At 47.6% G+C, this 15,221-nt stretch overlaps 1 protein-coding gene across 1 annotated transcript; it reads left to right on the forward strand.

Moving 5' to 3' along the window:
• Positions 1-6,222: 6,222 nt before the first annotated feature.
• On the forward strand, positions 6,223-7,167 carry LOC122446787 (olfactory receptor-like protein DTMT). The gene has a single exon (XM_043477299.1). The coding sequence runs from the start codon at positions 6,223-6,225 to the stop codon at positions 7,165-7,167; it is 945 nt and encodes a 314-aa protein (XP_043333234.1).
• Positions 7,168-15,221: the final 8,054 nt, after the last annotated feature.

Here is a 15,221-nt window from a genome sequence, read left to right on the forward strand (position 1 = left end):
TGAATAATAAAGGTTATGTATATAAGAAAATGAGAATAGTCAGGAAAACTCTGAAAAAGAAGAATAGTAGAGGATAGTTTTATCAAATATTTTAAAGCCTTAAACATGTATTAGTTATCTATTGTTGCATAACCAATTGACCAAATTAGTAGCTTTAAACAGCAAGCATTTATTATCTCTCACAGTTTCAGTAGACCAGGATTTATGAAGTGGCTTGATTGGGCAGCTCTGGCTTGGGTTTCTCAAGAGGATTCACTTGCAGTGTGACTCATCACATGATTGCCAGGTGGGTTCTTGCTGTTGGAAGGAGGATTCACCTTACCATGGGGGCCTTCCAAAGGGCTGCTTGAGAGTCCTCATGACATGGTAGTTAGCTTCCCCTAGAGTGAATAATTCAGCAGCGAGTTAACTATGTGGAGTTATCCTTTATATGAGCTAGTCTTGGAAGTCACAAAGCATCACTTTCACTACATTCTATTTGTTGGAATGGACCGTTAAGTATGGACCACTTTTAGGAGGAGAGAAATTAGGCTCCACCACATGAAGGAAAGAGTGTCAGAAATGGCAGACATTAAAAAACTAAAATATGTATTATGAAGGCATATTTATTCATGCAGAATATGGAACTGACTCATGAATAGAGAGGACAGTATAACAATTTAAAGTATAAAAATACACCCAAGTGTATAGAAAACTTGGGACCTGAAATCAGTAGAGAAGAGAGACTATTCAATAAATGTTGTTGGGACCACTGGGAAGCTTCTGGAAAAAAATAGACTTAATTTTGCAGTAAGATTTTTGATGTATTTTCTTATTTTGCCACCCTGGGAATCTTTGCAAAGTATGTTTCATGGTGGTATTCTATTGGCTTCTTTTTGTCCACAGGATAAAGCCTAAACTCCTAGCTTCTACTGCTGTTGGTTTAGTTGCTAAGTCGTGCCTGCCTCTTTGCAATTCCATGGACTGTAACCCACCAGGTTCCTCTGTCCCTGGGATTTCCTAGACTCCTAAACTATTTGGGATATTTGCATTCTGGTCCCTGCTTTTTATGGCATCTCCATCTTTTTCCCCTTTTGAAAATGTAGGCTCCCCAGGACTACTATCCGTTCTTTAAATAAGCAGGGATTAAGCTTTCATATATGAGCTTTTCTTCATTCCCACCTTCCCCAAAGTATAGTCAGGTGTGATCAGTGATTGTAATCAGTCACTACTCCTGGACCCTGAAAGCATTTATCCTAGAGAGGTCCTGGGTAATTGCTTTCTCTTTAATGAGTTCCTCCAGGATCCAGACTCCTCTGGGATCCAGGGCCCCTTAGGCCCAAGGATGTGCAGAATGGGAGATGTGAGAAGGGAGGTTCCAGACACAGGTGATAACTACAGAGGCTGATATCTCACATGCTTTAGTGAATAAAGGGGAGCAGGATCTCAGGTCAGGGTCCTGGAGTCACCCTCACACACTGGGTAAGTTGGGCAGATTGTAAGAGAGCTAGTCACTTAGGGTCCTTCCAACCTAAGGGTCTTGATTTCCCAGGTTGTGTGATGTTCTCCAGCAGAGTTTTTCAGGTATGATGATCCTCCTCTTTACCTCTCAACCTCCCATGATTTCTCCACATTCTAGAAATAATGTGACTGCTGTTCACCAGTTTCATTAGTATTTATGAATGATAGAGTGTATAAATATTACTATGTAATATATCTCATAAGATTGTATTCTTTCAAAAGAAGACATCTCTGCAGGGCAGGCATTTAATGCAAAGATAGGTCCTTAACCCTTGACTACATATTGGAATTACTTAAGGAGCATTAGGCGTCCCAGGTGGTATTAGTGGTAAACAACCCACCTGCCAATGTAGGAGACATAAGAGACACCAGTTCGGTCCTTGGGTGGGGAAGATCCCCTGGAGAAGGGCATGGGAACCCGCTCCAGGATTCTTGCCTGGAGAATCCCATGAACAGAGGAGCCTGGCGGGCTACAATCCATAGGGTCACAAAGAGTCAGACTGAAGCGACTTAGCATGCATGCAAGCAAGGAGTTTTAGATAGCAAACCCCTCTCCCCAGAAGTTCTGATTTACATTTACTGGGGGAGGGTGCAGTAATCTATGCTTTTAAATACAGCATGGTCCACAGACCAACAGAATTGGGAATCACTGGAGGTAAAATTTGTGCTCATAAAATACAGAATTTTAGGGACCACAGCAAACCTGCTAAATCAAAATCAGCATTTAACAGGACCCCTGTGTAACTCATATGTAAATTAATTTTTAGAAGCACTGCCCTTTGTGATTCTTATGGGCATCAAGGACTGAGAACCACCGATTCACCTGCTGAAGATGAGAGGCATTGCTTGCTAATGGAGCCACTGGTGCTCTTATCCCAGATCTCTGGCAGTATCTGCAAGTACCGGCTCTCTGGTTTGTGATTTCTAATAAAAACTCTTGAGACCGGAGATGAGCAGCACTGGTTTTCCAGAGAAGCAAAATCAGGTGCACAAACCCTAACTTGATGCTTTCCCCTACTGCAACACCAACCACCACATTAAGTCCACATAAAAAATTACTAATGTGTCTCAATTAAACAGCATCAGCAGGGTGAAATCCCAGCATCTGGAACTGACCTCTTTGAGGAATGGAACTTACATATTCCTAGCACTCCTTAGTTTTCTCAGCTCTGAGGCACAATTGTATCTGGAAAAAAACTGGAAGGAGGTCTCAGGAGTAGAAATTAACTATATTCCTTCCTTTTCTCCCCAAATTACTAAACTTATCTGTCAGATTTAATTTTTTTTTCATTATTGATATCCCTGAATCCTGTGGATGTCAATAGAAGGAATGCAGTGTGGGTGTAGATTCTGATTGCTCAGGGTAAAAAGTAGAGTGGTTGTCATGGAACTCTGCTCAGTGGTAGCCTGAATGTGAGGGGGATTTGGGGGAGAATGGATACATGGTTATGTATGGATGAGTCCCTTCGCTGTTCACCTAAAACTATCACAACATTGGTTGCTAATCGGTTATGTGCTATGCTGTGCTTAGTCGCTCAGTCATGTCCGACTTTGCAACCCCATGGACTGTTGCCTGCCAGGCTCCTCTGTCCATGGGAGTTCCCCAGGCAAGAATACTGAGGTGGATTGCCATGCCCTCCTCCAGGGGATTTTCACAACCCAGGGACTGAACCCAGGTCTCTCACATTGCAGGTGGATTCTTTACTATCTGAGCCATCAGGGAAGCCAAATCAATCAGTTATACCCCAAAACAAAATAAAAAGTTTAAAAGAAAAAAAAGTAGTGTGATTGGGATAGTCTAATACTTCCATGAGTTTGAGGTTACATCCAGGCATTCTGTAAAAAAAGTGTCAAAAACTAGTGAGCTTTTGTTCTGAGAGGATTAAGTAGGAGTAGATATTCTAAAATAACAGGAGTTTTCTGTCTTTAAAGTTGGAGGAATGCATGTCTCATCCTGAAGTACGGCCAGTAAATATTTTAAAAAATGAAACATTGGCTACAGTCAGGCATTATTCCGGATGCCGGCACTGCTGCAGTCATGGAGGCACATATGGCCTTGCCTGCATGGGATTTACAATCTGGTGGGGAAGACAGCTGTAAACAAATAATACCCCTGGGCATCGTGTGCTATGGAACAAGCGCAGGATGCTGTGGAAACAAAACACTCGGTTCTTACCTGGTCTGGGTTGGCAGGAGGGTTTAGCTGAGTAAATGGTGCTGACTTAAAAATAGTCACAACCTAAAACTTGAGTTACTTTTTATTTGGTGGGAATTTTTAGGGCCTCAGGCCCGGAAGACAGCATCTCAAGCAATCCTGAGAGAACTGCTCCGAGGAGGCGGGGATCAGGAAAAAGAGGTTATACAGAAGTTTGCAGCAAAGGGCAGGTAGTCTGAGCATCAAAAGTATTTTTGTAGGGCTTCTCTGGTGGCTCAGTGTTGGGGTCCTTTAATGGACCAGAACCTGGTGGTCTGGAGTCAACGATAAGAAAGTGAAAGAGAGAGCCGGCGGTGGGGGGTGGGAGGTGGGGGTGGGGGGGGTGGGGGGCGGGGAGAGAGAGAGAAAGAAAGAAAGGAAGGAAGAAAGAAAGAAAGAAAGAAAGAAAGACACAGGGACCCAAGCTCTGATGGAGCAAGGGTATTTTATTAGCAGAAATGCAGGCTTATATATCTTCAGTAGGATGATTACTCAGCTATTACACAGGATGAAATTTTATCAATAGCCACAATATGGATAGTCTAATACATACAAGGTCGCTGACGCAGAAAAGAGTCACTGAAGGCAGTTACTGAAAGGAATCCAAGCAGATACCGTTTCTCATGATCTCAGTCCTGAGAGCTGCATGCAGTTCTACTCGTTCCCGGAATAGGAACTGATAAGGAACAGAGGATTTATGAGAAATAGAAAACAGCATGCAGGAATCCTCCTGTTAAATGTTCCCTAACAGCTCAGTAATAAAGAATCTGCCTGCCAATGCAGGAGACACAGGCTCTGTCTCTGATCCAGGAAGATCCCACATGTCGCAGAGCAAGGAAGATGGTGTGCCACAACTACTGAGCCTGTGCTCTAGAGCCCAGGAGTTGCAACTACTGAGTCCACAGGCTGCAGTGACTGAAGCCAGTGCTCCTAGGGTCTGTGCTACCCAACAAGAGAAGCCACCGCAATGAGAAACCTGTGCACCACAGCTAGAAAGTAGTAGCCCCTGTTCCCTGCAACTAGAGAGAAGCCTATGCAGCAACGAAGACTCAGCACAGCCAAAAATAATTTTTAAATAAAAAAGTATTTTTGTGAATTAAAGAAAACCAGCTGTCTCAAGTTAAGGAATTTAGAACTTTTCTATGTATGGGAAGATGCAAGAATCTGGGCTCACTGAAATCATCCCTTTCTTATACATCTTAGTTATATGGATACCCAGTGTCCTATGATTTTTCACATATTGAGTTCTTCAGTGCTCACCGTAGGGAGTGGCTGAAGCCTGATGGCTGCCAGGTCACAGGTATTGTTTTCCTTCCTGAGTGCCCTGGAGTGCTGGAATTACTGATGACTGTGACATCCTTGTTTACTGATATGGCAGGAAATAGTCCATTTTCCGGTGGCATGTAATATGCCTGATGGATAAATACAGGCAAACCAGGTGAAGAGGGAGCCAAGGGAGGAAGGTGCTAGGCAGGAAGACACCAAGTGCAAAAGGATGGAGCAAGAAACTGTGACTTTTAAGCGCAACCTTGGCAAGAGTGAGGTGTGTGTGTCATAATGAGACGGGATGAAGATGTGGAGGCAAGGGTCAGATCATGAAGTGCCTTTTGGCCTTTGAAAGAGCAGTGAGAATCCATGGACCTTATGAGAATAATGATCCGATTTTTATCTTAGAATGCCACAGTGTAAAGAGATTGAAGGGGATTAAGTATGGAAGCAGGGAGATAAAGAGGCTGTTAAGTAACACAGACAAGTTATAATGTTAGCCTGGTCCAGGGTAGTGAGGGTTGGGATAGTAGTGGATGAATTAGAGAATTGAGTGGGAGAATCTACAGCACTTGATTGGGTGGGTCCTGATAGTGACAGAAAGGAGAGACTGAAAGAAAATTCCTAGGTTTCTATCTTGGGCCTGGACTTCTTTTACTGAAGTATGATAGACCTGCAGGAGTGGATCGGGAGAAGGGCAGGGTGGGCTCATGAGTTTCACATGGGATCTGTGGATGGCTGAAGAGGCTTATGATATTCCATGGGGAACATAATCACCAAGTAATTGATGAAGGTGATATAAGTCGACCCATGAGCTTTAGATGGTAATGGATGCCAAAGGAATATGTGAGTTCTTCCAGGGCTGTAGATATAAAATTATGAGAACAGTATTTAGGGAAAAAAACCAAGAAAACACCAATATATAAGAGAAGGGAGAAGAAACCAATCAAAATGACTGAGAATGAATGGTAAGGAAACTACAAGGAGGACCAATGTGAGCACATAGAATATAGAGGATGAGAGTGTTTTAGAAGGGAAATTAGAGTTAATATTCTTTTACATGCTAATTGATGAGGAATGAAGGAAATGTCTGAAAAGTGACTTGGATTTGGAGACATAGTGTATTTCTGTTTACAAAGTGTTGTTACAGATAATGATGGTGAAATCAATCATTGACCACCAACTAACAGACATAATGTTCATTTTTGTTCAGGTGTTTAATGGACACCATCATTTTCTCCTAAAGATACTGAACACAGAGCATGACAGGAAGAAATCAAACTATCATCACAGAGTTCCTCCTCCTGGGTCTGCCAATTGAGCCAGAGCATCAAGACCTGTTCTACACTCTGTTCCTGGCCATGTATGTTACCACCGTCCTGGGGAACCTCCTCATAATGTTCCTGATTCAACTGGACTCCCACCTCCACACACCCATGTATTTATTTCTCAGTAAACTGTCTTTCTCTGACCTCTGCTTCTCCTCTGTCACGATGCCCAAATTGCTACAGGACATGCAGAGCCATGTCCCGTCCATCTCTTATGCTGGCTGCCTGACACAAATGTACTTCTTCCTGTTTTTTGCAGACCTGGAGAGCTTCCTCCTTGTGGCCATGGCCTATGACCGCTACATGGCCATCTGCTTCCCCCTGCACTACACCACCGTCATGAGCCCCAGGCTCTGTCTCTTCCTGCTGGTGCTGCCCTGGGCGCTGACCACATTTCATGCCATGTTGCACACCCTGCTCATGGCCAGGCTGCACTTTTGTGCAGACAATGTGATTGCCCACTTTTTCTGTGACATGTCTGCTCTGCTGAAGCTGTCCTGCTCTGACACTCGAGTTAATGAGCTGGTGATATTTATCACAGGAGGGCTCATTCTTGTGATCCCTTTTCTACTCATCATCACGTCCTACACTCGAATCGTGTCCTCCATCCTCAAGGTCCCTTCTGCGAGGGGTATCCGCAAGGCCTTCTCCACCTGTGGCTCCCACCTCACTGTGGTGTCCCTGTTTTATGGGACAGTTATTGGTCTCTACTTATGCCCATCAGCTAATAATTCTACTGTTAAGGAGACTGTGATGGCTATGATGTACACTGTGGTGACCCCCATGCTGAACCCCTTCATCTACAGCCTGAGGAACAGAGACATGAAGGGAGCCTTGGGAAGAGTTTTTTACAAAAAGAAAACTTGCTTTTCTCTGTGATGGTAGAGTTGAGATTGTGAGACTGTCAAGACTAGCACCATGACAGGCGACCTGAACTAAGAGTAGGCCTAAGTTTCAGTTTCTCCTGAGGGTAGGGTAATTATCTGCCCTCAACAGGCCACCAGAGACCAGCTAATCAGTACGTGCCCAGTAAACCTCCAAGAAGGTCCCCTGGAAAGTCCCGCGAGCGCGAAAGTTTGTACCAATAAAATTGCTTTGCAAACATGTAACCAATCCACTTGCACCCACTACCCACTGCTTATGTTTGAAATTGAGCACCCTATAAATGTGCGTGGAAACTGGGGCTTGGGGCTCTCTGACTTTGCACCACTGTGTTGGCTGCAGCAGGGGCCCTGGCTCGAGTCAGCAATAAATTTCCCTTCCTTTGCGTGTTGCATTGTCATGGAGGTCTTCTCTTTTCCTGCTGAGGGATTCAGACAGCAGGCATAACATTTGGGGGCTCGTCCAGGATCCCTTGACCGGGGAAAGATAACACTTCCAGGACAGAGGGGAAGGATAGATATAGCACCGGTGCTCAGGCAGGACAGGAAAGTCCAGTGTAAATCCGAGGCCCTGCTGAGAAGCAGGAAGGTATCTGGCACAGGAGAAAGCTTTCTATAAAGGGGGAACGGATTGGACGTTCCAGCCGGTGCAGAACCGAGGCCAGCGAGCGCGCTGGAAAGCAGCCGGCTCTGCGGGAAGGAGAGTTCCTCTCCTGATCCCGAGTCTGGTGAGCAGTGGACGCCATTCGGTAAGGTGAACCTTGTACCGGGAGGCAAGAGGACTCAGGGGGCCCAAAAACCCAGCGCTGTGTTGTCAGCCGACATTTGTCTATCTGTGTGTTTGTCTACGCCCCTCCGTGTTTGTGTGTGTGTCGGCATTGTCTCTGGTCTCGTTGTCTTCTGGTGTATCGTTCTCTACTCTCTCTTCTGACTTATTTTCCTTCTCCCCTTCTTCTCTGATCTGCCTTTGACTCCTACTCTCTTCAAGAGTTTCAGTGAACAGGCGAACAGTTGTGGGGGCAACTGATGAGTCCCGGCCAGGGCTACACTCTGGCGGACTCTGAAGGCCTTACAATAAGTGAGCCTCAGTAACAGGAGCCCGATCGGGTGAAACTCTCTTTCAACATCCCTAACTGAGGACGTGGCCTAAAATTCCTTGTGTGGGCATGGGACAGGCACTTAAAGGCCATTAGGGCGCCTGCCACTTGAACACTCCCGTGAGAGGATAAGGGGGTCACAGAACGGGCTAGAAACCTCTAGGGTGCCCGCCCCCAGCAAGAAAACTTCCGTGCAAAGACGCAGGCACATAAGCAGTACCAAAAGCATACCATAAGCCCAACCTCTTGGCCGCCACCACTCCTGGTAGGATATTTGGTGGCTGTTCTCAGCGACTTCTTCTCTCTCTCTTCCCTACCATTTACACTCTAGCCATGGGTCAGGGGGAATCTACCCCACTCTCTCTCATGACTGACCATTTCTCAGATGTCAGGGCCAGGGCACATAACTTGTCTTTGCTAGTCAAGAAAAGTAAATTAATAACCTTTTGCTCTGCAGAGTGGCCTGCCTTCCAAGTTGGATGGCCTCCGGAAGGGACCTTTCAACTGTCCATTATACAGGCTGTAAAAAAAAAGGATTATGGCTCCTGATCCCTGGGGCCATCCGGATCAGGTTCCTTATGTCATGGTCTGGCAGGATCTGGTGGAAAATCCGCCCAAATGGTTAAAACCTTTCGTTCACAAACTTCCTAGTTCTTCCAATTCACAGGTCCTGGTGATGGAGACCCCCCCGGAAGAAACTAAAAAGAAAGAGGACCCAAAACCGGTCCTTCAGGAATCATCTTATCCGAACCTGATAGATTTAGAAACAGAGATAAGGCCTCCGCCGTATGCCCCCCCATTGCAATTCCCTCCGAGGGGAGGAACTCCCCTGGGTGAATCAAGAGGGTTGGGAGGGCCCGCGGGAATTGACCATGAGGGGGGACCCACACTGGGGACCCGGAGGAGAATTAGGGGTGATAGGGGTGATAGGGGTGGACAAGACCCTGGGAACCCAGAGTTACCTTCATCCACTGTTCAGGTGCTCCCCATCCAAGTGGGACCAGCTAACCCAGACGGAGAGCGAACATATCAGTACTGGCCCTTTTCCACGAGTGACCTGTACAATTGGAAAACCCAGAACCCTCCTTTCTCAGAGAAACCCCAAGGCCTCATTGACCTCTTAGATTCCATTTTGTTCACTCACAACCCCACCTGGGATGATTGTCAACAGCTGTTGCAGGTGCTCTTCACCACAGAAGAACGGGAGCTAATTCTGGCAGAGGCACGGAAACGGGTCCTGGGGGTCGACGGGAGACCAACCGCCCAGCCTCATCTTGTGGACGAGGGGTTTCCTCTGTTGCAGCCTAACTGGGATTTTGAGCGAGCAGAAGGTAGGGAGTGTCTCCGAGTGTACCGCCAGACTCTAATGGCTGGCCTGCGGGCCGCAGCTAGAAAGCCGACAAATTTGGCGAAGGTAAATTTAGTAAGGCAAGAGCCCACTGAGAGCCCGTCAGCCTTCCTAGAGAGGCTGATGGAAGCTTTCAGGCAATATACACCTATGGACCCCCAGGCTGAGGAGTCACGCGCTGCAGTTCTGTTAGCGTTTGTAAATCAGGCAGCCCCAGATATTAGGAGGAAATTACAAAAGATAGAGGGATTGGGAGAACAGACAATACAAGATTTACTGAAAGCAGCTGAAAAGGTATTTAATAATAGAGAGACCCCAGAAGAAAGGGAAGAGTGAATTCGACGGGAGGAAAGGGAATTAGCTGAGAAGATCAGGAAGGAAGATAGGGAACATAGGGCGAAGAAAAACCGGAAGAACCAGAGGGAGCTAGCCCAGATTCTTTTTGCGGGGTTGAAGGCCGGAACAGAATTGAGGGAGCCTGGAGACCCCGAGATGGGAGAAAAAGAGAAACCAAAAAGGCAGGCCCTAAAGAAAGATCAGTGCGCTTACTGCAAAGAACGGGGGCACTGGAAAAACGAGTGCCCTGAGAGGGACCCGAAGAGAGGAACAACCCAGAGAGAGGGAATCTCCCCTGGAACTCGAGTTCTATATGCGGGGGAAGACAGTGACTAGGGCAGTCAAGACTCTGCACCCCTCCCCGAGTCCTGGGTAACCATACATGTGGAGGGGAAACCCATTGGCTTCATGGTAAATACTGGCGCCCAACACTCTGTTTTAAATCAAAAACTGGGACTAATGTCTAAGAAAACCAGCTTAGTGCAAGGAGCCACGGGGACAAAAAGATATTGTTGGACCACAGAACGGAAAGTAAATCTGGGGACCCACTAGGTGTCCCATTCGTTTTTGGTGATACCAGAATGCCCAGCCCCTCTACTTGGAAGAGACTTGTTGACTAAAGTTAATGCTCAGATCCATTTTGACCCTGGGGGAATGTCAGTCATGGATGGACTTGGACAGCCGATACATGTCTTATCCCTAGCCTTAAGAGATGAATACAGACTTTTTGTGCCTAAGCTCTCAGAGGTCATAGCACCAGATGTACAACCATGGGTCCACAAATACCCATTGGCCTGGGCAGAAACAGCAGGAGTGGGACTGGCCAAACAGAGACATCTGGTTGTCATCGAGCTAAAGGCCGAGGCAATTCCTGTGAGGGTGAGACAGTACCCTATGAGCCAGGAAGCTCAGCGGGGGATCACTCCCCACATTCGACAGCTCCTGGATGCCGGAATTCTCAAGCGGTGCCAATCCCCTTGGAACACCCCCTTACTGCCGGTGAAGAAGCCAGGGGGGACAGATTACAGACCTGTCCAAGACCTGCGAGAAGTCAACAAGCGGGTGAGTGACATACACCCTACTGTCCATAACCCGTATACCCTCCTGAGCAGCTTACTGCCTGAGTACACTTGGTACACTGTGCTGGACTTGAAAGATGCTTTTTTCAGCCTACCCCTGGCGGCCCAGAGCCAGGAGATATTTGCCTTTGAATGGACTGAGGGGGAGGGCCAACCGGTAGTACAATTCACTTGGGCCCGCCTCCCACAAGGGTTCAAAAACTCCCCTACCTTGTTTAATGAGGCTTTGAGTGAGGACCTCTACGAATATCGGACTCGCCACCCAGAGGTCATCCTGCTGAAATATGTAGATGACCTTATGTTGGCTGGAACTACAGAGGAGGCATGCAGCCGTGCCACCGGTGACCTCTTACAGACTCTAGGCACCTTGGGGTATCGCGCTAGCGCAAAGAAGGCACAAATAGCCCGGCAAGAGGTCACCTATTCGGGTATAAGATCAGGCAGGGGAAAAGGTGGCTAACTCAGGCCATGAAGGAAATGATATTGCAGATACTAGAGCCCAAGACCCCCCTCCATGTGAGAAAGTTTCTGGGGACTGTTGGATATTGCAGACTGTGGATCATGGGGTTTGCTGAGAAGGCCCGGCCCTTGTATGAGGGAAGTAAAGAGATCCCAAACTGGACTTGGACTGAGCCAATGAAACAGGCTTTCCAGACACTCAGATGGGCCCTACTAGAAGCCCCAGCCCTTGCCCTGCCTAACCCAAATAAGCCATTCCAGCTGTTTGTAGATGAAAAGCAAGGAATAGGAAAGGGGGTCTTGACGCAACAATGGGGACCATGGAAGCGGCCGGTGGCATACCTTTCGAAGCGATAAGACCTGGTGGCCGCTGGGTGGCCCCCTTGCCTTCGCGTCATTGCAGCCACTGCCCTCCTCGACCGCGACGCTGACAAGTTGACGTATGGACAGCAACTCTTGGTTTACACCCCCCATGCCATTGAAGGGGTTTTAAAGCAGCCGCCGGGTAAGTGGATCTCCAATGCCCGCTTGACACATTACCAGGCCTTGCTGCTTGATGCCCCATGGGTGCATTTTCAGACCCCTTGCTTCCTGAATCCAGCCACGCTCCTACCTAACCCAGAGAAAGACCGCCTTCTCCATGATTGCCGTGAGATACTGGCTGAGGCCCTGGCGGCACGAAAAGACAACTGATGTACCCCTAAACAACAGTGAGCTAGTATGGTTCACCGATGGGAGCAGTTATGTAAAAGATGGGCAAAGGAAGGCGGGAACCGCCATAGTTGATGATTCAGGACAGACGATATGGGCTAAGACACTTCCCCCAAACACTTCTGCGCAAAAAGCAGAATTGATTGCCCTAATACAGGCTCTGGAGCAAGCCAAAGGGAAGAGAGTCACCATTTTTACTGACAGCCGATATGCTTTCAGAACTGCCCATATTCAAGGTCCAATATACCAAGAAAGGGTATTTCAAACAGCTGAGGGAAAGGAAGTAAAAAATCTGCCCAAGATTCGCAGGCTCCTGGAAGCTGTCCAGCTGCTCTGGGCAGTAGCAATAGTACATGTCCCCGGTCACCAGAAAGGAGAAGACCCTAAGGTACGAGGAAATCATGCCGCTGATGTGGCCGCTCGAGAAGTGGCTAGCCAGGACTACGCCGCCCCCATATTAGCCGTGGGACTTCCACCTCCTGGTATGGGGGCCTTGCCACCAGTTCCCGAATATTCTCTCCCTGATCTCACCTGGATCAACGGGGATACCACCCTCCAGAAGGATGACAAAGATGGATGGTACCGAGACCAAAACAACAACCTGATATTGCCTGCCACCCCGGGTCGTCACCTGTGTGAACACCTGCACACAACTACACACCTGGGAGAGAAAAAGACCTTAACACTTCTCCAGACAGCCTGCCTGAGGTTCCCTTGACAAAATGCAACTGTACGAGAGATAATCCAGGCTTGCAAAGTGTGCCAGCTGATGAGGACAGGAAAAAAGCAGCACACGGGAACGAGGTACCGAGGGGAAGAGCCAGGGCAACACTGGGAGATAGATTTCACTGAGGTAAGGCCAGGCAAGTACGGGTATTGCTATATGTTGGTTCTGGTAGATACCTTCTCGGGGTGGGTAGAAGCTTTCCCCACTAAGGGAGAGACAGCAATAGTGGTTGCTAAAAAGATCTTAGAAGAGATAGTGCCTAGGTATGGGCTGCCAGTGACTATGTGCTCTGATAATGGACCTGCCTTTGTGAGCCAGATTGTACAAGGGCTGGCCCAAGCTCTGGGGACAAAATAGAAGTTACATTGTGAATATAATCCCCAGAGCTCAGGACAGGTTGAGAGAATGAATCGGACCCTAAAAGAAACTTTGACAAAGTTGGCAATAGAGACTGGCAGGGACTGGGTGATCCTCCTTCCCTTCGCACTCTTTCGGGCGCGTAACACCTCTTATAAGCTGAATCTTACCCCTTTTGAAATTCTGTATGGAAGACCCCCTCCTGTGTGTCCTATTTTCGAGGGAAAGTGCCTGCCACCCCCTACTTTGGGACAATTCCAGCAAACTCTGATGGCATTAAGTAAGGTGCATAACCATGTTTGGAAATTGATTCGAGAGAATCATGAGGGTCAAAGCAAGGGGGCCATCCCCGCACATAATATTGGCCCAGGTGACTGGGTTTGGGTAAAACGGCACCAATCTAAAGTATTAGAACCCAGATGGAAAGGCCCTTATGTTGTTCTCCTTACCACCCCTACCGCCGTTAAGGTTGACGGGATCGGACCCTGGGTTCACTGCAATCACATGTGGCAAGCTACTCCGGAAGAACAGGAAAGAGCGCGAGCAGAATGGAAGGCAAGTCCTCACCTGTCAAATCCTTTGAAACTGAAACTCGTCCGACGAGAGGCCTCCTGAGTCTCCTACTGGTGGCAATTCTCATCAACCCAGGAATATCCAATCCACACCAACCATTCAAGATCACCTGGAAGCTCAGCGATGGACAGACCCATGAGGTGATCAACGAAACCTCAGGAATCCACCCTCTCAACACCTGGTGGCCAGACCTGTACTTTAACCTCAGGAGACTCTTTGTACGCCAGGTCGGGCTACACACTCCGCTATATGGAAGCCTGGGTGGACATACGGGGGACGCATACGCCCACACTTATGGAGTGGGGGACCTTCCTGGGTTCTTCGCTTGCCCAGGCAACATTAGAGGGTGGGATCTGCGCAGCTCTGGGAGAAGAATGTTGTTTCTATGCGGACCACACAGGAGTGGTGAGAGAATCTATGGCAAAAGTAAGAGAGGGACTTGCAGAGCGAAAGAGGGAACGAGAGGCCCAACAGAGATGGTTTAAATCTTGGTTTCAACACTCCCCCTGGCTGACCACCTTGGTCTCCACCCTCCTGGGCCCACTCACAGTGTTGATATTGATGCTGACATTTGGCCCTTGTATCTTAAACCAGCTAGTGTCATTTATTAAAGAATGTATAAACACCACTTAGATTATGGTGTTGAGACAGCAATATCAGCCAGTGGCCCAAGACGGTGAAGAGAAAGATTCCTCTACAGGAACAATAAGACAGGGGGGAATGTGAGACTGTCAAGACTAGCACCATGACAGGCGCCCTGAACTAAGAGTAGGCCTAAATTTCAGTTTCTCCCGAGGGTAGAGTAATTATCTGCCCTCAACAGGCCACCAGAGACCAGCTAATCAGTACGTGCCCAGTAAACCTCCGAGAAGGTCCCCTGGAAAGTCCTGCGCGCGCGAAAGTTTGTACCAATAAAATTGCTTTGCAAACATGTAACCAATCCACTTGCACCCACTACCCACTGCTTATGTTTGAAATCAAGCACCCTATAAATGTGCGTGGAAACTGGGGCTCGGGGCTCTCTGACTTTGCACCACTGCGTTGGTTGCAGCAGGGGCCCTGGCTCGAGTCAGCAATAAATTTCCCTTCCTTTGCGTGTTGCATTGTCATGGAGGTCTTCTCTTTTCCTGCTGGGGGATTCGGACAGCGGGCATAACAGAGATTTCTACACAATTTTATTCAGTAGGTATATTGACATTAAAATTGGGATATTAACCCAGACTTATTTTTTCCCCAATTGTCTTTTGGTTAAATTACATAGGGAGAAATTGCCAAAAGTAAAAGCTAAAGTGGAGATATGTAGCTGTGAAGGAGGAAACAGACAGAATAGGCTCTATCTTGAAAGCAGGACTCCATCTCGGGCTG

The sequence above is a fragment of the Cervus canadensis genome, chromosome 1 (assembly GCF_019320065.1).
Source record: "Cervus canadensis isolate Bull #8, Minnesota chromosome 1, ASM1932006v1, whole genome shotgun sequence".
Taxonomy (NCBI): Eukaryota; Metazoa; Chordata; class Mammalia; order Artiodactyla; family Cervidae; genus Cervus; species Cervus canadensis.